We start from the raw sequence: 25,218 nt of genomic DNA on the forward strand, positions 1-25,218 counted from the left end.
GTAACATACTCTCCTGCCTTCCCCCATCCCCCACAAATACAACAATTCATTCCTACTGCCCTTTCTTGAGGCTCGAAGAAGATACTTTAGCTCTGAAGCAGATTCTCAGAAGATAAGAAAATGCCACTGATGTGGTTGGAAAAATCTGAGCTGGATGAAATGGAAACACAGAGCTCTCCCCTGAGGCTGGATGAGAAGTGTGTGGATGGAAGCCAAGTCCATCCTTTCCTTGAGCTTCTGGGAGCTGGCAGCTCACCCCCTCTCTCAGAATGTAGTGCCCCCTTGCCCTTCACCCTTCTTGTAGATACCCCCATGGGTATTACTGTTGAGCCTGCAGGACACTGGTTATCTGGGGACAAATCAGTGTCACTGTGGATTGAACTGTTTTTTATTGATTTCTCTGTGGGTGATTTATAACTGCGTTCTTCCTAAAAGGGTTTGTGGCCAGATGTCAATAAAAACACTCAAAAGGCAAGAGAGTTAAAAATAATGCTGAAAGGGGGAGCAGAAACTGTGCAAAGAGGGAGATAAGTCCACTAGCCAACGTGGGATGATGCCTCAGCTCAGATGACCTGGAGGAAAATCTTGATTTTGAGTTCCCACTGATATAAGCGAGATTGGACTTTGGCTACTATAAGAAGTACAGAGCAAAGAATTGTTACATCTTGAGCTTCCAAACTGATTCTTCACTCAAAAGAGAACAAAATTAGAGTAAGCTTTTTAAGAAGTTTAAAGTTCACTTCACAGGAGTCTTTCCATTTAAGAACTTCAAATTTCACTTCACGGAAGGACACCTCATGCAAGTTCATTACCCTCCTGTTTACACATCAGGATTTGGAATTGCTTCTGCTTTTTTTTAAAAAGCAGTCACTATAGAGGTTCTAGATGTTACATGCATGTCTATGGCTGGTTACTGACCTTCCCTGATGTGGCTGTGGAGAAGATTGACTAATTGAACTCAAGGAACACACAAAACCACACATAAGGATCCTTTATCTCAGGGACTATATAGGCAGTGCCTTTTAATTCAGGCTGCAGGCCAGTATCATTTAGTGGTCATATGAATGTGTTATTTAAACAAATTCTGGCTTCACTAGTTGCAACTAACCAGAGATCAGCTCTCTCAGAAGAAAATCCATAAGACTATTGACTGGGGCTGAACTGTGCCTAAAATTCATATATTGAAGCGCTAATCCCCAGAACCTCAGAATGTGACTGTATCTGGATATTGGTCTTAAAAGGGGTGATTAAGTTAAAATGAGGCTGTTAGGGTGAGCCCTGATCCAATCTTACTGGTACTCTTATAAGAAGAGAAAATTTGGACACACAGAAAGACACCAGGGATGTACACACACAGAGGAAAGGCCCTGTAATGACACAGAAAGAAGGTGGCCATTTGCAAGCTGAAGAGGGAGACCAAATCTACCAACACCTTGATCTTGGACATCTCCAGAACTCTGAGAAAATTGATTTCTGTTGGTTAAGCCACCCAGTCTATAGTATTTTGTTATGGAATCCCTAACAAACTAATGCAGCTATTTTTAAAATCTTTTAATGTTTGTTTATTTTTAAGAGAGAGAGAGAGAGAGAGAGAGAATGAGCAGGGGAAGGGGCAGAGAGAGATGGAGACACAGAATCTGAAGCAGGCTTGATGCAGGGCTCAAACTCACGGGCCGTGAGATCGTGCCTTAGCCAAAGTCGGACATTTTACTGACTGAGCCACCCAGTTGCCCCTAATGCAACTATTAATTTCTTGGCTGTATCAGGTTTAAATTCAAATCTCTTTCAAACACCTAACCTTAGGAATTGGGGTCAATGAATTTGGAGGAATAACAGCTTTAGTATTTCTCAAGTCAAACACAAAGCTCCTTTTAGGACCCTCTAATGAAATAAACATGCCCTGGACAAGGACCCAAGAATTCTAGTTTCAAAGAAGTAAAACTACCATTACTTGCAAATGGAATAATATTGTATATATAAAATCCTAAGGAATCCACTAAGAATATATTTAAACTAATAAATGCATGCAACAAAGTTGCAGAATACAAGATTGGTATATAAAAACCAACTATATTTCTATACACTAACAATGAAAAATTTGAAAATGAAATTAAAGAAACATAATAATAACATCAAAAAGCTTAATATACTTAGGGACGCATTCAACAAAAGAAATTAAAAACATATACTCTGAAAACGACAAAACATTGTTGAAGGAAATTAAAGAAGACCTCAATAGATGGAACACCATCCCATGTTCATGGGTCAGAAGACTTAATATTGCTAAGGCAGAAATATTCTTCAAATTGATGTACAGATTCAACACAATACCCTTTAAAATCCTAGCTGCCTTTTTTTTTTTCAAAAATTGACAAACAGATCCTCAATTTCATATGGAAATGCAATGGACTAAGAATAACCAAAACAATCTTGAAAAAAGAAGGAAAAAAAGAATAATTCACATCTCTCAATTTCAAAAGCTAATATATAAAATTACAGTAGAACAGTGTGACACTGGATACTATACAAGGATAAACATACAGATTAATGGAAGAAAATTGAGAGTTCATAAGTAAATCCTTACATTTATAGTCAGTTGATTTTAACAAGGGTACCATGATAATTCAATGGGTAAAGAATAGTCCTCAACAAATAGTTCTGGAACAACTGGATATCCACATTCAAAAGAATAAAATTGGACACCTCCCTTATACCATACACAAAAATTAGCTCAAAATGGATCAAATGCCTAAATGGAAAAGGTAAAACTGTAAAGCTCTTAGATGAAAACATAGGAGTAAATCTTTGTGTTCTTGAGTTAGGCAATACCTTCTTAGATACAATACCAAAAGTACAGGGAACAAAAGAAAAAAGAAATAAATTGAACTTCACCAAAATTAAAAACTTTTGCACGGTGAAAAATACCATTGAGAAGTTAAAATACAACCCATAGAATATAATAAAATATTTACAATGATATATCTAATAAGAGACTTGAATCCAGAATATATAAAGAACTCTTACAAATCAATAATAAAAAGACAGATACTTTTTAAATGGCCAAAAGAATCAAATAGACATTTCTCCAAAAAAGATATACAAATGCCCAATAAATATATGAAAAGATGCCCAATATCATTAGCCATAAGGGAAGTATAAATTAAAAACAACAATGAGATACCACTTCACACCCATTAAAATGGATACAATAAAAAAGACAGATAAGAACAAATATTGGTAAGGATGTGGAAAACTTGGGATCCTTATGCATTGCTGGTGGAAATGTAAAATCATACAGCCACTTTGTAAAATACACTGGCAGTTCTCATAATGTTAAACATAGATCCATAGTCAAAAAGTAAAAACAAATGAAATGTCCAACTAATTAACAGATGAATAAAATGTGGTATATTAATGCAGTGGAATATTATTCAGCCATGAAAGGAATGAAGTACTGACACATGCTAAAATATGGATAAAACTTGAAAACTTTATGCTAAGTGAAAGAAGCCAGTCACAAAACACAATATATTGTTTGATTGCATGATTGCCTTTATATGAAATGTCAAGAATAGATAGAGAAATCTGTAGAGACAGAAAGTAGATTAATGGTTGCTTAGGGCTGGAAGGATGGGAGAAATGGGGAATGATGATTAATAGGTATAGGGTTTCTTTTTACATAATGAAAATTTTCTGGATGGCAGCACAGTTCTCTGAATGTGCTAACAATCATTGAATTATACATTTTAAGTAGGTTAATTGTATGATATTGTATGTGAACTATATCTTAATAAGGCTGTTTAAAAATAAAACTTTCTGCAAAAAAAAAAAACAATAAGGAAACTACCTTTGGCCCTTACTACATAGCAATCTTTCTGGATCCAGTTTCCTGAAACAAAAAAGGTGGAAATTAAGCCACACGATTTCCAAGTTTTCTTCCATATCTAAAATTCCCAAATGTATGTAATTTAAGAAAATGAGTTGAGGAAAAGAGATGGTATCTGGGTGTATGTGTCTAGGATGGGGTCATTTGGAGAGAAATGAAGAAGGAGGGGGACAAGAAAAAGACTAAAAGAGATAGAGATGCAGGGACAAGGGATGTGAGCTCAGAGAGACAGACACATAAGAGACACAGAGGCAAAACTATACTCAAAAAGAAGGAGAAATTCACCAAATGCATGTGCAGATCAGTCATCCATTCTTCCATTTAGCAAAATTTACTGAGGACCTAGGAAGCCAAACTCTGTATTCAGTAGTAAACCAGGCAGACTGAGCCACTGAGCTCAGCAATTAGAAGCACAGCAGTAATCAGGCAACGATAAACATGGGTAGTGAGAGCTGGGATGCTGTAGTTCAAGGTGCTCTGGAAGTACACAGGCTGCATGCATGCACGTGTGCACACATGCATACACACATTCACACTGCACCACACCCAACACACGCAACATTCCCAAAAGTCAAATCAGTTTTGCAGGGTGCACCATGTCTCACCTGAGGCATTTCAAATTCAAATACATGTTGTGTTTTTACAAGGATGGGCACAAATGGGAATGACATCTTTTATTCTCGCTCTGAAGTCTCTCTGAAGTCTCTCTGAAATGAGGCTCAAGGAAAGGATTCATCCCTCAGTTTGGAGATTCCCCCTACCCTTTCTCCTTTATCAGGAAGGACTGGCTTTGGAAACAGAGAGGAATGTGACTATTACAAGCACACCAGCCCTACTCCTCTGGGCTTTCAGCTGGAAAGTTCCAAAACACATTCTGTTTTATTCTGCTTCCATCCCATCCAGACCTGGCCCAATAAAGACATCATGTGTTGCCTATTTCCCCTGTCTTGTGGCTCCTCTACTGCTGACGGTATGACATGCTGACAGCATGAGAGGGAATCTCAGCTCAACAGGGAAAGTAATTCTGTTCCTTGTACAGTGTCTGCAATAAGTGACCACCAGGTTATATCCATGTCTGGAGAGTCACACACAAACACACACCAGCCCCCCACTCCTGATCAACCCTGATTCCCTGATCCTTGACCATGGGACAAGAGCGACACAGGGCATAAGCATCTCTCCCACATCATGGAGACTGACCTCCAGTCTCCTAACAATTAAAAGGTTAAGATCTATAACCACTGCACTTTGAGATTGAAATGCAGTTTGAGTGTCTCTCCGCTTATAGATCATGCACTTTTGCTCTCATGTTCTTGGCTGTGACCCTTGTGCTGACTCTCGAGTGGTCCCACTTTACCTCTCTAAGAGATGCCTATGCAGCACAGAACAGAAAAAGTGTTTATAGGGGGGAAGGGGGGACAAGGTGGGCTATGCCACAGTTTCCTCCCCTGTAAAATGGACATAATCACTTCTATCTCGGGATTGTTGACAGGATGAAATGAGATGTGTAAATGCCTTGGTGCAGAGTCAGTGCCTTGGAGAGACATCTGCAGTTTGGGCCCATTTGGTGGCCCAGTCCCCCTTCTTCTGGTAACAGCAGCAGCATCTTCATCGTGCCTGTGCTTGGGGTGGGGATAGCTGACTCCACTATGGGAGTGGGGCTGTAACACAGGCCTGGCCAATCAGAACACCCCATGACCCTAGCCCTGGTGATCAAGGGATGGACACATGACCCTGACTGAGCAGTAAAGTCATCTCGGTGACTTTCATTGGAACAATTGGGAGACTTCTTGCTGCTGGGGTTTCTGAGAGGATAGGATATAAGCTGGGAACTGTAAGTGCCAGGTTGCCATCATGAGGCAGAGGCCACCTGAGAAGAGATCCAATACCAAGGACAATTGAGAAGTAGAGGGGATGAGCCCCATGCATCCAACTGCATCTGAACCTGCCCTAGACCTGTCAGTTATGTACCCCAGAAAATCCTGGCTATTGCCTAATCTAATCTGAATAAGTTTCTGTTCCATGCAGACAAGAATCCTGGCTAATGCAAAACTCACTGGATTTGGCTTACCCTTCCCCTTTCCCGCTGCCATTGGTCTGGAGGGGCCTTTCTTGATTCGTAGAGACTTTGCCAGGGCTCATATCCCCATCCTCAGTCTCTTTCCCTTCAGTCCTTCTTCCATCACACTGATCATTCTCTGCACAGGCTTAGTCATGTTACCCCTCAGTTTATAGGACTCCTTGACTCGCCAGTGTCTGGAGAGCAAGTCCTGGCTTCCTCAGCTCTACCTTCAACACCCTCCACAACCTGACCCCAATTCCTCTTGTGTTTCTTTTTTAACTGAGGTGTAATTGACATATAACATTAAATTAGTTTCAGGTGTGCAACATAATGATTCAATATTTGTATATATTGCCAAAAAGGTCTCTACTATAGTTCTAGTTAATATCTGTCACCATATGTAGTTACAAATTTTTTTTTTCTTGCAATGAGAACTTTTAAGATCTACTTTCTTAGCAACCCTAATTCCTTTCGAGCTTACCTCTCACAACCATCTCCAATGGCTCTGTGCATACTGTGCCTGATTTACATCAACCCCATCCCCTACTCTGCAATGCTTCCCTACTCTCTGACCCTGTGCCTTTCCCCAGAAAACCTTCCACTTCTTACCTACCTGCCAAAATCCCACCTACTCAATTATCTTCTTTTCCAAGAAGTCTTCACATATGGCCAAGGCAGAATTAATGTCTCACTCCCCTGAATTTACTCCCTTGTTATATATACTACCTGTCAGCCTATCCTTACTTAAGAATAATGTATATACATCTTGAGAGCAGGGGGCATGTTGTAGTTGATTCTGGATCTCCCTGGGGCCCTGACACAAGGTTTGCCTAGCATAGGCCCTTGGTGAATCTATTGACACAAGACCCCAGCTCCCGCCTCACAAACTCTGAATCCTCCACCCTCTCCTTCACTCTACTCTAGGAGAAAGGATCCTAATGTTTGAATCACATTTACTCTTCACCAGGAAACTTTTTTAATTGTGGTAAAATATACATAACATAAAATTTATAATTTTAAGCATCTTAAAGTGTACAATTCAGTGGCATTAAATACATTCACATTGTTGTACACCTATTACCACTATCTAGCTCCAGAATGTTTTCTTCACCCCAAAAGGAAACATCATATCCATCAAGCAGCTGCTTCCCATGCCTCCTCCCCACACCGCCCCCCCCCCTGCTCTGCACCCACCCAGGCCCTGGAAATCACTAGTTTGCCTTTTGTCTCCATGGATTTGCTTGTTCTGGACATTTCATATAAATGGAATCATACAATATGTGGTCTTTTGAGTCTTTCACGTAGCATAATGTTTACAAGATTCATTTATGTTGTAGAACATATCAGTACTTCATTCCTTCTTATGACTGAATAATATCCCATGGCAAGGATATCTCTCATGTTGTTCATGCATATTCATCAGTTGATGGACATTTGGGTCATTGCCACTTTTTGACCATTGTGAATAGTGCTGCTATGAACATTTTTGTACAAGTTTTATTTGAACACCTGTTTTCAGTTTTCTGGGGTATATACCTAGGAGTGCAATGGCTGGGTCATATGGGAACTCTATGTTTACCAGGAAGCCTCCTACACTTCCCATCTCCAGCCCTCATCTACATCCTGGATCTGCTTGGCTGACTTCATCTTGGAAGAGTCCATCAGCTTTTTATAAGGGAGCTATTTCATCTTGATTGTTGTCTCCTGATGGCAATCCTTACAGGGCATTCCTAGTCTTTAATATCAACCTCTTACTATTTAGAGTTTCCTATTGTCTAACTATTTCAAATCCACTGTTTAGTTTGTTCCTCACAACATCACTACAGAGTAGATTCTATTATATCTGTTTTTCAGATGAGAAGGCTGAGATTTAGTGGGGTGAAGGGACTTGACAAGGTCACAGCCATTAGGGTCCCAGATAAAACTGACTCCCACTCCAGTGCCCTTTGTGTACCACCACAGTGGCTCTCTCTCTATCAGCCTCTCTGTCCAAGGTCTTTTTAAAAAATAATTACCTTCTAAATTTATTCTCAGATCCACCTTTGTTTAGAAATGCCCCTTGCTAGGTGACCAATCAATGCTGGCACAGATTTCTGCTACACTCTGCCAGTTGGCACTTCATTTATAATTATATTTAAACATTTTTGCCTATACCAAGGAGATGAACTTTTGCCTTTTCTGGGTCTTCAAGAGTCTTCTGGAATCCTGAGTTAATGCTCCCTTTTGATGTTGATATGACACTAACTCTGAGCATGTCCCATAAGCTCAACCTCAGTTCTCAAAAAGTTGTTCCACCCGAGAGTATCTCCTCCCCTACTCAGGATGAAGCTGTCTCTTGGACTAGAGTCACCTGACCTCTTTGGAGCATAAAACAAAGGCACAATGACCTCCAGCCTGCTCCTTGGAACTTCCCATCCTAGTGTCCTATGTCCAAACAGGACTAGAAGACTATAAGGAACAAGGCAAGAATGGAACAATCACCATTCATCAAAGGCATACCATGTGTCTGATACTTTAGGTATATTTGCTCACTCAATCCCCTGACTGCAGAAGGAGGCAAATGTTATTTTGCAGATAAGGAAAGTGAAGCTTAGTGTGGTGCTGTGACTTGTCCATAGGGAGATATAAGGGTGGCCAAGCAGGACTAGAAACTAGCAGAGCCCATCCTGTACCCACTCTAGACACTGTCTGCCTCCCAGGGAGAAGCTTTTTGGGCTGACTTGGCCCACTTAGAGCCTGCCCTGGCAGTTCTACAAGCAGCAAGGGCTTTCTAGATGCCACATGACCCACCTTGTGTGCACTCAAGCAAGAATGTCTCTTGCTAGCTGTTTCCAAAGAGTATTCTCTGCAACCCTTTTTCTGGGTGATTTTGTTAGTAGCTGTGAAAATAAAGGTTTCTGTGTTTAAGTACATTTGGGAACATCAGCATTGGACAGATTTCTGTACTGTAGGGCTTCTCAGCCTTTAGGAAGCCAATATGCAGGATAAATCTTCAAGAGGGAAGTACAGGGGCACTTGGGCAGTGCCATTGGTTGGGCATCCGACTCTTGATCTCAGTTCGGGTCATGATCTCGTGGTTCATGAGTTCAAGCCCCACATTGGGCTCTGTGCTGATGATATGGAGCTGACTTGGGATTCTGTCTTTCCTTCTCTCTGACCCTCTCCTGCTTGTACTCTCTCTCAAAATAAATAAATAAACTTAAAAATTAAAAAAAGAAAGAAAGAAAGTATAGAATGTTTCCCAAACTTATTTGACCATGAATGTTTTCTCAAGGAGTATCTCAATGTGTTTTCCTCAAAGCCTAATCACAGATGCCCCAGGCCCTCTCAGGCTGGTGGGGAGCCAGAGGTGAGAAGCAGAGCGGTTGTGCACATGGACTCTGGGGCCAGGCTGCCTGGGATCATTGCCCAGCCCTGCTGCACAGTAGCTGGGTGACCTTGGGCAAATTATTCCATCTGTCCCTGCCTCAGTTTCCCCATATGTGAAACACAGATGGTGATAACTATGTAGATTATATAATACAGGTAAACTTCTTAGAACAGTATTTGGCACATAGTCAGTGCTCACTGTTAGTTGGCATTTTCAGTCCTTCACAAGCCTTGCAAAAAGGGATTCCTCACATATTTCCTCAGAACTAGCAGTCTGCACATGGCACTCTCTGCCCATAGGCCAACAGCATCCTCTCAGTTTATAAAACCTCTTAACCAAGACGGCAGGAAGCCCCATAAAAGCCAGCCAAGGTTCCGTAGGAGTAGCCCTTCTTAAACTTGATGTCTGGGAAGGCCAGCCCATTACAGACAGGCACATAAGATTCAGAAGACCCAGATTTTACACCCAACTTCCTCATTTTCCAGTGGGATCTTGAGTTTCCTCCCCTATAACATAGAACATAACAAGGCTCTAATCCAGGGCCTTCTCCACAGAGAAGGGTGGAGTTAGAGCACTAAGCAGGCAGAGGGGCTGGATAGCAGGACAGCACCAGTGACAGGTGGTAAGTATGTTCTCCTTTTGAGGAAATGGGAGAGGGTACCTATGACAAAGGTGCTTGGGTAGTGAATTAGGATAATTGACAGTAGCTTCTGCAACAGGCCCCAAATCTCAGTGCCTTTGAATGTACACCTTGCTGAGCTAAGTCTAATGCAAGTTGGGATACCCACCTCTATCTTCTGGCAAGAAGTTCTATAACAGAAAATCCCATGTGGAATATATAAGTGGGTGTGTGGATGCCAAGCATTCCTGGATGACCCTGGCTGCCAAAACTGTGCTCCTCTGTTACCCAGTTGTGTTCCCCTCCCCTTTTTGGAGAAGCAAGACGTATTTGCCCGCTGAGTTAATTCTCCCAGCTTCTCTAGGGCTCTACAAGCTCAGGAGTCTCTGGTTGCCTGGTTGACTGCATTATAGTGTTTTAATTTCTCACCTCTGGGAGCATCAGGCCTCACCAGTCCCCAGCCTCTGGCAGAGATGGTTAGCATTCTCTGAATATTCCTGTGTTCCTCTTCATTCCCAGCCTCTCTTGCTGTTGGTTGGGGCCCAGCCACTAATTCTGGCCAAAAGATTGTATGTCACCTCTGGGTTGAGGCACTGAGAGCCATGCCTCCTGCATCCCTCTCTTCCTCCATTGAGATGGCTCTGTGTTTCATAGGAAGGCTGAAAGAACCAATTCAGCAACATATGTGCCCCCTCACCCTAAGTGTCATTTCTCCAGTTGTGGTTGGCAGACAGGACCATCCAGGAATTCTTGGCATTTATACAGCCATTTAATGCTAGATACAGCTTCCATATGGGGTTTTCTGTTATTAAACTTCTTTCTGTAATTTGAAGTATCATGACCTGTGATTCAGATACTCCCAATACTACCATGAACAGTGTGCCAGGTGGCATGTCTCAGACTATAATGTGCACACAAATCACCTAGAGGTCTCATTAAGGTGCAGATGCTGACTCAGTAGGTTTGAGGCCACACTCAGGAGTCTGCATTTCCAACAAGCTCCCAGGTGATACTGACGTTGTTGGTCCTAGACTGTGCTCTGAAAAGCAAGGTGATGGGGCAGGGCTGACTTATTCACTAACTATGGTGGGAACCATGCATAGTGCCCATGAAAATGTCTTAGTTTCTTTTAAAATCAGAAGGGAAAAAAAGTAAACTTTCAGGCCAAAAAAATGTCCTGATAGATAACATTAATGTATTTATATCAACAGTTATAAAATAAATTTCTTAAGGAAGAAGGGACCCATGGAGACAAGAGTGCCTAAGGCCCACAAAAATCCAATGTGGCTTTGGGACAGGGCAGGGGCACAGGAGGTGGTGTTAGGCTACATATAATGCATAAAACCATGAAATCCAGAGAATCCATGCGAGGTTATACAGAGTATATGGCTGTGTGGTTGTCTGGGAGGATCACATGAGATACAATCAGAGAACATGCTTTGCAGAGGGTAGCTAGCTGCTCAAATCATTTTAGGGGGTCTCCTCAGGTTCTCCAGATCTCTCCCACTTAGGAAGCTCTGAAGAGGTATGCAGGGCCTCATGGAGGTCCCCAAATTCTGGTGTCCCAAATTTCTTCCAAGGGACTTCCAGTCTTTTTTGCCTAGGACCCCATTCCATTGTTCACATCCATCTGCTCCCAGAGCCCAAGGACTTAAAGCAGCTGACCCTGTAGTGTGAGGGAAGAGGAACCAGGCTCCAGAGGCTGCTTTTGTTAGTGACAAACACAACACATCTCTGATCTGAACAACAAATGTCCAAAGCATGAGTCAAATGCCTTGTTAACAGGAAAGAGAAAGAATAGGCATTCCCTTCAGCAGTAAATGTTTTCTCATATACACACCCTTCCACTTTACTCTGGACCCAGTGCCAGTTCTGACTGCCCAGAAAGGCACTGTGTGGGCTTTTAGACAATGGATAATAGCTGATTCTTCTAACCCACCTGCAATCCTCCTTATCACATATGCAGCAACTGACAATGTCAATACTCCAGGAGGACCTCAGTCATATGACCATTGGGGTGAATCACTGGGCCTTGGGCATGAATAGTGCACAGATGAGGAAACTAAGGCCTCAGAAGGCAGAAGTGATTTGCTTAAGGTCACAGAATGATTTGGAAGCAGAGCCAAGCCTAGAACCTGGGACCCCTACTTATAATGTTGTCTTCATTTCAGCACCAGGGATGGATACTGGAAGATACACTCTATCTTCAAACCTAGGAGTGTCTGTTCATTCATTGACTCACTCAATATCCACCAATAACCTGCTACAAACTTGCCATGGTTCTAGCTTACCTTAATACCTCTCTATAAATCCATGAAGACCTAACCTTTTTAACAGTCTTACCTGCTTGGGGCACCTGGGTGGCTCAGTTGGGTAAGCATCTGAATCTTGATTTCGGCTTAGGTCATGATCTCACAATTCATAAGTTCAAGCCCTGCATCAGGCTCTGTGCTGGTGGTGTGGAGCCTGCTTGGGATTCTCTCTCTCCCCTGACTCTCTCTCTCTGCCCCAACCCTGCTCACAATCTCTCTCTAAAATAAATAAATCAACTTAAAATAAAAAAAGTCTTACCAGCCCAGCCACTACCTCCTCCTAGCCTGAGAGCTTCAAGTGTGAGATTCTGTCTGCTGATAGGCTGCATGCACTTTGAACCAAGGGCAATCAAGCCTTGACCTTGCCTCTTTCCTGAGTTAACTAATGAACCTCAGAAAGCCTTGAGCTTCAAGCAAAAGAAAGATAATCAGCAAAAGAAAGATAATATTTTTACCTATCTCACCTATCAAAAATATGATAATATATGTAAAGCACTTAACATGGTATATAGCTGGTGTTCAACAAATGATAGCTGTTGTAGTAATGATAAGAAGTACACTATTATCACTCCTGTTATTGTCAAGCAAAACAAGAAGGCTCCTGAAGAGTTCAGTGAGTGGAATCTTCCCCTCCAGGACTCTAAAAAGGCAGGCTTACTTTCTTTTTGTGTCTGAGAAACTTCTTATAGACTGTAGGAGTCATGAGACAGGGACAACTTGCCAAGTGTTTCTGGGTCTAATTTGCCAGATCCTTGAGGTCCATCCCCACACCACTCTTTCTCTGCTGAGCTGAAAAACCATCTGCTTCTATCAGTGTAAGGCCCTGTGATCCTCAGACCTGTTGAAATTGTCTGTACATGGTGACAACAACAAAGAAATAAAGCTACCTTCCAATACAACCACGTGGAAAACCCACATGCAAGGGATATGATTAGTTATCTAAGGAAGTGACTCAAGAAATTGTCTGTAAATGTGGCTGAAGGGTGAGGAGGGATCTCCAGATGACAGAACAGGAGGATGATTATGAGTTTACAGAGAACAACATCCTTTGGAAAGACTTCTGCTTTCAGCAATTTGCCCTTCTTTAGGAAGGACCCCTGTATATAAGGAATGGTTCCCCATGATCCTATTGCCTGTCCTCAGCTGATTAATACTGACCCACGATGGGCCCATCATGTTCTCTCTCCCAAGACCTTGGACAGAGACTAAGAGTCCCTGGACCCTGGTTGAGCCAGGGCTCTGCCCTAGAGCAGTGGTCTTCAGAGTGAGGAATGAGTGCTCATGGAATACGCAAGATGATCCAGGGGAACATGGGAAGACAACTGGAAACTGTTATTAAGTTCTACTTTCTTTGTATTATATAAGCAGATTGACAATGGGGCCTTCATTCAGTCTCTATGTTGAAAGGCCACTGTCACATCCAGTTTGTGAGATGTCCTGAAGGAACAGGGGAAATTCTACAATGCTAAGGGATTGACATAACAGCACCCTCATGTATTCATTTGCTTTAGTGAAGTATGACACAGTTTGTATGTGCCCAAGTAAGTGGATTAGTGAAATATATTTATCTAGGTTTAACCAAACCAACCATCATAAAATGGGCTTAAAAGTCTCCTAAAAATAAAATAAAATAAAATAAAATAAAATAAAATAAAATAAAACAAAATAAAAGTCTCCTGCAAAAAAAAAAAAATGTGGAATGAAGATACTACTAAGATACTACAAACACCACAACAACTCTCAAACATTTTTTGCAAACTGGTGAATCAAACTGAAAATTTTACTTACAATTCAGTAAGTAAAGATGCCCTTCTTCTACATCAGCTATTTGAGCTCGTTATCCTCTTCCTGCTCTCCCTCTCTCCCTGCCTTCCCCCTGATCTATTCTGTGCCCATGTTTCCAGATGACATCTACCAGATGTATCACTTGGGCTCCCATGCTTGTTTCCTGAGATTGGCCAATGGTCCAGGAGGAGGTGGGAGGAGAGAGAGGTTGGGGGATTTTCTTCTCTGTTCCCACTTGCTGCAGCACTACATCTCTGGCATGAATGTATCCCTTCTTAACTACAGCTCATTCTGGAGGGACCTTCTTCCCTGGATCCCCATGTCACTGGATTATGGCCTCACTATTTCTTTCTCCTGCCCCTTCCAGCTAGGGCTAGTAACAGCCTCCTGCTGCTGCTCATTCTGGGGTGCCTGGGCACCATCTTTTGTAAGTAGTCCTTCTGTTAAAGTCTCTTGAGCCAGTTGAGTTGGATTTGGTTCCTTGCCAGAAGACTGATTGTTACAGTATCTCATTTACCATGACAGTCATTAAACTGAGGGGTTATCCAAAGAGCTGAGATTTTAAAACATAATGAGCTCTCTCAGTAAGGAATACTCTTAAGGAAAGAAAAAAAAAAGCCGGTGGCACTGTTTAAAAAAAATAAAGCATGATTTTCATATATTATTTCATCTTTCTCAACCCTTCAAAATTTCTATTTTTATGTGTTTTATAAAATAACTGGCTTATTAATGTAGCTCATGAATATGACTTAAAGAAATGCACATAAATTGGAGGTGCATACTAAAACAATTTTTTTAACTGATGAGATGAACCATCAAAAAACCTTTGCCCTAGAGAAGACCTCTGCTCTAGAAAAAAAAAAAAAAAAAAGGTAAGTTCCTGCTGTCATGTCCCCAGCACTGCCCTGGGGATTGCCTTCCCAATACCTGCCTGTCTACTTTTTCCTTTGATTCTCTGAACTACCTTCCAGCAAACCCCATCTTTCTCCAGAATAAAACGGGACTCCAAAGACAAAGGCTGATTTAAGGCTTCCAGGGGAGAGACCCCTCTTGTGCTCTGGGGAAGTCTCTCTGTTGTAGGCAGAAATTACTATCAGGCTCTAGCCTAGGTGAAACACCCCCTCAGAACATTCTACCTTCTGAGAAAAATTTTCATCTTCCAGGCGTTTTGGTCACTGGAAAGGATTATCTCCCACCATACATTAGCACACAGACATTCAGAATTATATACTTCAGTCTCTTATGAGTTTGATTATCATGAGTCAGTCTCCATGTGAACAATCAACTCCAGGCCACTGACCAGGCTTAGGAATAGGGCTAGGACCTTGGAACATCCCCCAAGATGATGCTTTTTAGGGAGTTCTCTTGGCATTCAGCCATCTAGGTTCCTCCTAACAACACTTAACCTCATCACCACTACCTTCCAACCTACATTAGGGACTAGTTGGACCACAGCTGGGAAACAGGAAAGACGTCTTAGGTGAGAAGCCCAGAAAGACATTATATTCTTTCTACCAGTGAATCAAGCCCAGGTTGAAAATATCACGATGAGACAGCCCTTTGAAAAACCTGACAATTTGGAGCCACAAAATAGAGGAGTCCCATGTGCTCGATGTTAACCTGGGCTTGAATAATAGTTATTATTTGTTGAATACTTATACACAAATAAGTTCTTTAAATACACTAATCCATTTCATCTTCATAACAATTCTTTGAACAAGACACATCATGACCAGCCTATTTTATATGTCAGGAAAGTAAGGCAGCAGAGGTTAGATCATTTTGCCCAAGGTCACGCAATATGTTGCAAGGCTGAGACTTGGTTCAGGTCATTTGACTTGAGAAGCTGGGGTCTCAACCACTACTCCATGCTGCCTCTGAGGCAGACTGGGTGACTATGGCAGGGTCTATGACCTTTTAGGGCACAAGACTTGGTGAGACAGAGAGTGTCTCAAGACTCAAAGTGTACAACATGGCATTTCTTATGATAGAGATTCTAGACTTGTACTGTATTTTCCTACCAGAGGAAGGGGCTTGTTCATAGACAAGGTTATGAAACATGATAAAGATTGTCACATATTGAAAGAAGACAAAGAGAGATACAGAGTAGAGTTGTCCAGCATCCTGCCCCAAAGCTCAGGGCATTTTTGTTCTGAGAAGCAGTGCCAGGACCCCCTAGGCTCAAACTACAGGAGCAGACACAGAGGATGGACATTCTCACTCTCCTCTATGGCCTGGGTGTATGTGCCACAGACAGATGGAAGTTGCCACAGATTAGGCGTCTGATGGTTTTTTATTTGAGTCCCCTTTCTTTACTTACTAGTTAATATTAGTTGTTTTGAGTAAGTGGACTGTGTCAGTTGCTCACAAATATCTCCCTTAGATGGCTATGGTCTGAGTTTAACAACATATTATATATATAAAACACCTGGCACAAACAGCATGCTCAAACAATGGTAGTTCCCATCCCCTCCTTTCATTGTCCATCTACATGAAGGATCCCAGAGGAAGAGGTAGTTAGGAGGCCATTTGCTCCTTGACTGGAGCTGCCTAAATGGAACTTGCATGAAAAAAAATCCACACCAGATACTTCTAGTTGGATGCTTGTCTTGTCCACAGAAGGACTGCTCCTCAAACAGGTGCCCACTAGGCATGTCAGGAAGAGAAAGGGTGAAGTTCCATCAGGCAGGAGAGAGAGGAGCTGGGGGTGCTCACCTCCTCGTACTACATGGCAGCCTCTGCAGCCTGAAAGCTCCCTACCTGTCACTAGGGTGTGGCACATCTGCTGGTGTACATCACCTCAGAGGCCAGCTTTGCAACAGGGCTTGGGTCAGCCCTCACTGAGGCACCATTAGGGGCATCATGCTTCTTCTCCTACATGATTGTTTCATTGGTGTGGGAGGAGCCACAGAATGTAAGACTCCCGACTCCCCCCCCCGCCCCCCAGGGGAATGGCTATCTTTCTTTTTTTTAATATAACTTATTGTCACATTAGCTAACATACAGTGTATACAGTGTGCTCTTGGCTTTGGGAGCAGATTCCCATGGTTCATTGCTTACATACAACACCCAGTGCTCGTCCCAACAAGTGCCCTCCTCAATGCCCATCATCCATTTTCCCCTCTCCCCCATCCCCTTCCCATCAACCCTCAGTTGAAGGAGAAAACCAAAGCGGGAGGCATCACAATCCCAGACTTTAGCCTCTACTACAAAGCTGTAATCTTCAAGACAGCATGGTATTGGCACAAAAACAGACACATAGACCAATGGAATAGAATAGAGACTCCAGAATTGGACCCCAAAATGTATGGCAAACTAATCTTTGACAAAGCAGGAAAGAATATCCAATGGAAAAAAGACAGTCTCTTTAACAAATGGTGCTGGGAGAACTGGAGAGCAACATGCAGAAGAATGAAACTAGACCACTTTCTTACACCATTCACAAAAATAAACTCAAAATGGATGAAGGACCTGAATGTGAGACAGGAAACCATCAAAACCCTACAGGAGAAAGCAGGAAAAAAACCTCTCTGACCTCAGCCGCAGCAATTTCTTACTTGACACATCTCCAAAGGCAAGGGAATTAAAAGCAAAAATGAATTATTGGGACCTCATCAAAATAAAAAGCTTCTGCACTGCAAAGGAAACAATCAACAAAACTAAAAGGCAACCGATGGAATGGGAAAATATATTTGCAAATGACATATCGGACAAAGGGCTAGTATCCAAAATCTGTAAAGAACTCACCAAACTCCACACCCGAAAAACAAATAATCCAGTGAAGAAATGGGAAGAAGACATGAATAGACACTTTTCTAAAGAAGACATCCAGATAGCCAACAGGCACATGAAAAGATGCTCAACATCACTCCTCATCAGGGAAATACAAATCAAAACCACACTCAGATACCACCTCATGCCAGTCAGAGTGGCTAAAATGAACAAATCAGGAGACTATAGATGCTGGAGAGGATGTGGAGAAACGGGAACCCTCTTGCACTGTTGGTGGGAATGCAAACTGGTGCAGCCGCTCTGGAAAACAGTGTGTAGGTTCCTCAAAAAATTAAAAATAGATCTACCCTATGACCCAGCAATAGCACTACTAGGAATTTACCCAAGGGATACAGGAGTGCTGATGCATAGGGACACTTGTACCCCAATGTTTACAGCAGCACTTTCAACAATAGCCAAATTATGGAAAGAGCCTAAATGTCCATCCACTGATAAATGGATAAAGAAGTTGTGGTTTATATATACAATGGAATACTACTTGGCAATGAGAAAGAATGAAATATGGCCTTTTGTAGCAATGTGGATGGAACTGGAGAATGTTACGCTAAGTGAAGTAAGTCATACAGAGAAAGACAGATACCATATGTTTTCACTCTTATGTGGATCCTGAGAAACTTAACAGAAGACCATGGGGGAGGGGAAGGGGGAAAAAGTTACAGAGAGGGAAGGCGGCAAACCATGAGACTCTTAAAAACTGAGAATAAACTGAGGGTTGATGGGGGGTGGGAGGGCGGGGAAAGTGGGTGATGGGCATTGAGGAGGGCACCTGTTAGGATGAGCACTGGATGTTGTATGGAAACAAATTTGCCAATAAATTTCATATTTTAAAAAATAATTAAAAAATAAAATCTCAGAGGGTGTGTGAGTGAAAAAATATATATATAGCCTTGAAATATATGGCGGAAAAACTCTGAAAAAAAAAAGTCTCTTATAGTTTGCCTCACTCTCCAGGGGAATCGCTGTCAGATGGTGGGTTCTGACAATGGTCAACCTGACTGGCTTAGCCCTTTCCTCTTCCCTTTCTCTTGGGAATGTTCTCCCTGTAGGGGACACTCATTCTGCTCTGCATTTCCTTGCTTTATGATTTAAGGGGACCTGCCTCCACTAGAGGGCACTCCAGAGGGCTGGGGTAAGTAGGCTTTAGAAAGCCTGCTTGTCAATTAATTTCCAACAAAGGAAGCAAGAATATGCAATGGGAAAAAGGCAGTGTCTTCAACAAATGGTGTTGGGAAAACTGGACACTCAGATGCAAAAGAATGAAACTGGACCACTTTCTAACACCATACACAAAGATAAACTCAAAATGGATTAAAGACCAAAACGTGAAACCTGAAGAGAGTACAGGCAATAATTTCTCTGACATTGGCTGTAGCAGTATTTTTTCTAGATATGTCTCCTGAGGCAAGGGAAATGAAAGCAAAAATAAACTATTGGGACTATATCAAAATAAAAAGCTTGTGAACACTGAAGGAAACAATCAACAAAACTACAAGACAACTACCAAATGGGAGAAGATATTTGCAAATGACATATCCAATAAAGAGTTAGTATCCAAAATATATAAAGAAATTATACAACTCAACACCAAAAAAACCCCCAAATAATCCAATTAAAAAGTTAGCAGAAGACATGAACAGACATTCTCCAAAGAGGACATACAGATGAGGAACAGACATGAAAAGATGCTCAACATCACTTATCAAGAGGGAAATGCAAATCAAAACCACAATGAGATATCATCTCACACCTGTCAGAATGGCTACAATCAAAAGCACAAGAGCCTTTCTCTCTCCCGGCCATCTTGGAGGCTGCTTTTGGCTGGGTCCGTCCTACACCTAAGGCAGGAAGATGGTGGCCGCAAAGAAGATGAAAAAGTCGCTGGAGCCCAACAGCTCTAAGCTCCAACTCATTATGAAAAGTGGGAAGTATGTGTTAGGGTACAAGCAGACTCTGGAAATGATCAGACATGGCAAAGTGAAACTGGTCATCCTCGCCAACAACTGCCCAGCCTTGAGGAAATCTGAAATAGAATACTATGCCATGTTGGCCAAAACTGGTGTCCATCACTACAGTGGCAATAATATTGAATTGGGCACAGCATGTAGGAAATACTACAGAGTGTGCACACTGACTATTATTGATCCAGGTGATTCTGATATCATTCAAAGCATGCCAGAACAGACTGGTGAAAAGTAAATCAAATAAAAGTTTTCTTGGGGCGCCTGGGTGGCTCAGTCAGTTAAGCGGCCGACTTCGGCTCAGGTCATGATCTTGCGGTCCGTGAGTTTGAGCCCCGCGTCGGGCTCTGTGCTGACTGCTCAGAGCCTGGAGCCTGTTTCAGATTCTGTGTCTCCCTCTCTCTGACCCTACCCCCATTCATGCTCTGTCTCTCTCTGTCTCAAAAATAAATAAATGTAAAAAAAATTTTTTTAAACAAATAAAAGCTTTCTTTAATAAAATTGGCTAGAGCTTGTTTTAAAACCTGAAAGAAAAAAAAAGTACAAGAAACAACAAGTGTTGGTGAGGATGCCATTTACTGGCTTTGTGTTGTTGGACAAGTTCCTGGCCCTCTCTGTGCCTCAGTTTCCTGATCTACATAACAGAGATAATCACAGTAACTACTTCAGGGGGTTGCTGTGTGGACTAAATGAGGTACTGCCAATAAAACCTTAGAACAGCACCTAGCACACAGTAAGTACTCAATAAGTGTTAGCTACCCTTGTTATTACTTTTATCCAATAAGCAAACTTTATAACTCTACCATAAATGGAAAAAGCAGTACGGCTTATACCACAAGGTGAGAGGAGTTATACAAATAAATGAAAACACTTATTAAATACTAGCTATTGCCTGACAAAGGCTCCAGGCTCAAGGCTCGCTCTCATTTTGGCCAAGAAGGGAGACAAGCCAGGGTCTGAAAGATGTTGAAGGCACAGACAGTTCAAGCCAGGGTGAACAACTTGTCCTGAATTGCCTGGGACTTCTGATTTTAGTGCTGAAAGTCCTGTAGCCCCTCTCATTCCCAGGCTACATCAGATGGAGGCTTTCTTCTTCACAGCAGGACTAAAAATAACTCACAAGGGAATAACATTCTTGTGATGTGAGTTCGTGTGTTTAGGGCTGAGTCAGTATCTCACTTATTATCTTGCAGAATAAGTCACACCTTGGGCCACACCACACAAGCCTGCCTCTGAGAGCTGGGTTTTCAAATGTCATACATGTACAGAAAAGCCATCATGTGTGTACCACTGAAGCAGTCCCCAAAGAAAAATCACATTCATAAGGGCCCAAGAAAAGGAACAGTGATCAAACCATGGCACAGCTAAAATTACTCTATATTATACAACCATTGAAAAATCATGTTTTGAAGTATCTTTAATGGCATGGAAAATGATGCATAGGGGCACATGTACCCCAATGTTTATAGCAGCACTTTCAACAATAGCCAAATTATGGAAAGAGTCTAAATGTCTATCAACTGGTGAATGGATAAAGAAGATGTGGTTTATATATACAATGAAATACTACTTGGCAATGAGAAAGAATGGAATCATGCCATTTGCAGCAACGAGGATGGAACTGGAGGGTGTTATGCTAAGTGAAATAAGTCAGTCAGAGAAAGACAGATATCATATGTTTTCATTCATATGTGGATCTTGAGAAACTTAACAGAAGACCATCAGGAAGGGGAAGGGGGATAAATAGTTACAAACAGAGAGGGAGGGAAGGAAACCACAAGAGACTCTTAAATACAGAGAACAAACTGAGGGTGGATGGGGGGTTGGGAGAGAGGGGAAAATGGGTGATGGGCATTGAGGAGGGCACCTGTGGGGATGAGCACTGGGTGTTGTATGTAAGCCAATTTGACAATAAATTATATTTTTAAAATGATGACAATAGAATGTTCAATTTTTAAAAAGCAGATTAAGATGTCCTTCAGTGAGTGGATAAATAAACTGTGGTACATCAAGACAATAGAATATTATCTGGTGCTAAAAAGAATGAGCTATCAAGCCATGAAAAGACATGGAGCGGGGCACCTGGGTGGCTAAGTCAGTTAAGCATCTGACTTCGGCTCAGGTCATGATCTCATGGTTCATGAGTTTGAGCCCCACATCAGGCTCTGCACTGACAGTGTGGAGCCTGCTTGGGATTCTCTCTTTCTCCCTCTCTCTGCGCCCCTCCTCTAGTCACTCTCTCTATCTCAAAATAAATTTTATTTTATTTTATTTATAATGTTTATTTATCTTTGAGAGAGAGAGAGATAGAGTGCAAGCAGGGGAGGGGCAGAAAGAGTGGGAGATACAGAATCTGAAGCAGGCTCCAAACTCGTGAATGGCGAGATCATGACCTGAACCAAAGTCGGACGCTTAACCAACTGAACCACCCAGGCACCCCTCAAAGTAAATTTTTTTAAAAACTTAAAAAAAAAAAAAGAAAAGATATGGAGGAAACTTAAATGCATATTACTAAATGAAAGAAGCCAGTCTGAAAAGCCTACATACTATATGCTTCCAACTAGATGACATTCTGGAAAAAGTGAAAATATGGAGACAGTAAAAATGTCAGTGATTGCTAGGGGTTGGAGTTGGGAAGAAGGGTAAGTAGGTGGAGCACAGGGGATCTTCAGGGCAGTGACACTACTCTGCATGATATTATAATGGTGGATACATGCCCTTATACATTTGCCTAAACCCACAGAATGAATAACACCAAGAGTGAACCCTAAGGTAAACTATGGACTTTGAGTAATGATGATATGTCAGTGTAGGCTCATGAATTGTAACAAATGAACCACTCTGGTGGGGGTTGTTGATAATGGGGGAGGCTGTGCATGTGTGAGGCCGGAGGTATATGGGAAATCTCTGTACCTTCCTCTCAATTTTGCTGTGAACCGAAACTGCTCTAGAAAACTTAAATCTTTAAAAAAAATTTTAAAGCACATATTAATTTTAAAACCACATATAGTAAGACCTTAGTTTTATAAATTGCAGAGAAACACACCGTCGTATTAACAATATTTATTTCTGAGTGACAGGATTCTGGGGGATTTTTTATTTCTTCATATTTACTTCTGTATTTCTTTTTTTTAATTTATTTATTTTTGAGACAGAGTGCACGCACAGGGAAGGGGCAGAGAGAGGGACCGACAGAATCCCAAGCAAGCTCTGCGCCATCATCACAGAGCCCACTGTGGGGCTTGAACTCATGAACCATAAGATCACGACCTAAGCCAAAATCAGGAGTCAACGCTTAACCGACTGAGCCACCCAGATGCCCCTGTATTTCTTGTTTATACTTATTTATATATTTCCCAAGAAATTTTAGCATGGAACATATATTTCTTTTATTATAAGGGAAAAAATGAATAAGAATTATACATAAAATAGTACTAGGAGGAAAGTAACCAGAACCGATTAAGCCCAGACTTTGAAAACTGTTTTTTACAGCTGTGGCCCACTGGGAAGGAGGTTTCCTTGCTGACCATCATCTGCTTTCCTTCTTCTCTGCAGAAAGCCCTTGCAGAGAAGGCAGGGCTTGTACAAGGTCATGGGCTCATGTTGCCTCTGCATTCCATCCAGTGAGGCTGCCCTGAGCTGTCCCCTGAACCTCAGGCTCCAGCCTCCAGGGTCTATAGGGCAAACACAATATCTCTTTCCCTCTTTTCTTGATTTTGGCATCAGGTGGACTGTGGCACTTGATAACTTCCCCAAGTCGCGTGTTACTAACTAGAAGCAGGGTGGATCTAACACAGGAAGTCTGCACTTTAGACCCAAGTGGCCTGAGCTGACATCCCTGCTCACCACTACGGGCTGTGTAGCCTTGGGCACATTACTCCATCTCTTTCTACCACAGCGGCCTCGTGTCTATTGTGAGGATTAAATGAAATAACGTTCTAGCACAGATCCTGGCACAAGCATCTCATGAGGGGCTTCATTTATATCAATTTTCTCTCTACTTCCTTTTACATTTACCACACAAGAACTCAGTTCTCTATCCCCCTCCCATCGATTCAGAGAGCTTCCCAAGTGGCAGGGGCAACATCTGACCTCCAAAATTTCTCCTTCCCACCCATCCAGGACTCTGCTCCTCCTGGGTCACAACCCCTCAGCTGATGTCTGAGTGGCAGGCCGGTGGCTCCGTGGAGAGGTGGCCAGGGTGGGAGGAGGTGGCTAACTTGAGACCCCCACCTTACCAGGCTAAAATAATCTGATCATCAGGTATGCATACACAATAAACCAGGGCCCTGTTTAACTGGAACACAATTTGTGAGCATTATGTCCATTTCTTCATAAGGAAAACAAATTGATCCTTGAACATTCAGTCCCTCCCAGCATCATTCTGGGTGCGGGCACACAGTGGAGATGAGACAAGGTCTCAGCCCTCACAGGGCTGTCTCTTCTCCTGCTGGAGGTGTGGGCTACATCCACCCACCTTCATTACCAAGACGTGAAGGAAAGAGGCAGGGCCATTGGAGAAGTTGGGAACCGTACTTATGGTTCAGCCCATCAGGCATCATCCAGCTTCCTCATGGAAGCTTATGAACATGGAGACTTAGAACCCTCACCCTGAAGCCATGAGCCCACTGGTCCACCTGAGAATCAGTGCCAAGAAGAAGGTATTACATGGCACTGACTACCCTCATTCAAGATACTAAATTGCCTGCTCTGGCACTGGGTGGCTGGGTGACTTTGGACAAGTCATTTAACATCCCCTACTCATAGTGTCCTCCCTGTAAAGTTGGGCAAAGATAACATCCCTCATAGCGTTACTGAGGAGAGCACAAGAAATCATGTGCAGAAAGCCTGAGGCAGAGCATCAGGAGACAGTCGGGGCTTCCCCACTGCCCTCTCAGAAGCGGTACCAAGTAGAGATGAATAGAGCATGGTGGTTAACAGCAGAGCCTCCGGAGACAGGCTGACTGGGGTCAAATGCCAGTTCCACCTCTCACCAGCTGTGTGACCTCTCTATGCTAAAATGTCCCCATCTACAAGATGAGGGTAGTAACAATAATCCCTGCCCTGTAGGGCTGTGGAAGCTAAATTACTATATGGGATGTGCTTAGAACAGTGTTAGATGTATTAAAAATAGTGTGTTTGCTTTTTTTCCCCTTCTTCTTCCAAAAAACATTGTTTATGGGAGCATTGATTATGTTGTAGCAATTAGTACATGATTATACATCCCAGGCAACCTTTGAGGGTATGCAGGAATGTCCCACTTTACCACCAAGCATAGAGAAAGGTACATCAGCTGTGAATATAGTCACCCTCAACACACACATACACACACACACACACACCACTGTATCAAGGATGACCAGACATGACGGTGACAACTGTATCGTTCACTTGGTCAGAAATCACAAGAAACTATTGAAGGTGGGAGTACCCT

General features: G+C 42.3%; 2 protein-coding genes and 1 long non-coding RNA gene across 7 annotated transcripts in view; 2 read left to right on the top strand and 1 right to left on the bottom strand.

The window, feature by feature from the left end:
* LOC122231427 overlaps nucleotides 1–25,218 on the top strand; it is a 174,678-nt gene that overhangs the window by 136,245 nt on the left and 13,215 nt on the right. The window lies entirely within an intron of this gene.
* IRAG1 (inositol 1,4,5-triphosphate receptor associated 1) overlaps nucleotides 1–25,218 on the bottom strand; it is a 119,669-nt gene that overhangs the window by 93,131 nt on the left and 1,320 nt on the right. The gene's annotated exons all lie outside the window — the stretch shown is intronic.
* On the top strand, nucleotides 19,675–20,022 carry LOC102959294 (60S ribosomal protein L30-like). The gene has a single exon (XM_015537968.2). The coding sequence runs from the start codon at nucleotides 19,675–19,677 to the stop codon at nucleotides 20,020–20,022; it is 348 nt and encodes a 115-aa protein (XP_015393454.1).

Source organism: Panthera tigris, chromosome D1 (assembly GCF_018350195.1).
Source record: "Panthera tigris isolate Pti1 chromosome D1, P.tigris_Pti1_mat1.1, whole genome shotgun sequence".
NCBI lineage: Eukaryota > Metazoa > Chordata > Mammalia > Carnivora > Felidae > Panthera > Panthera tigris.

What these genes read in the sequence shown, in the direction of transcription:
- LOC102959294 (XM_015537968.2), top strand. Translation starts at nt 19,675, where the DNA reads ATGGTGGCCGCAAAGAAGATGAAAAAGTCGCTGGAGCCCAACAGCTCT.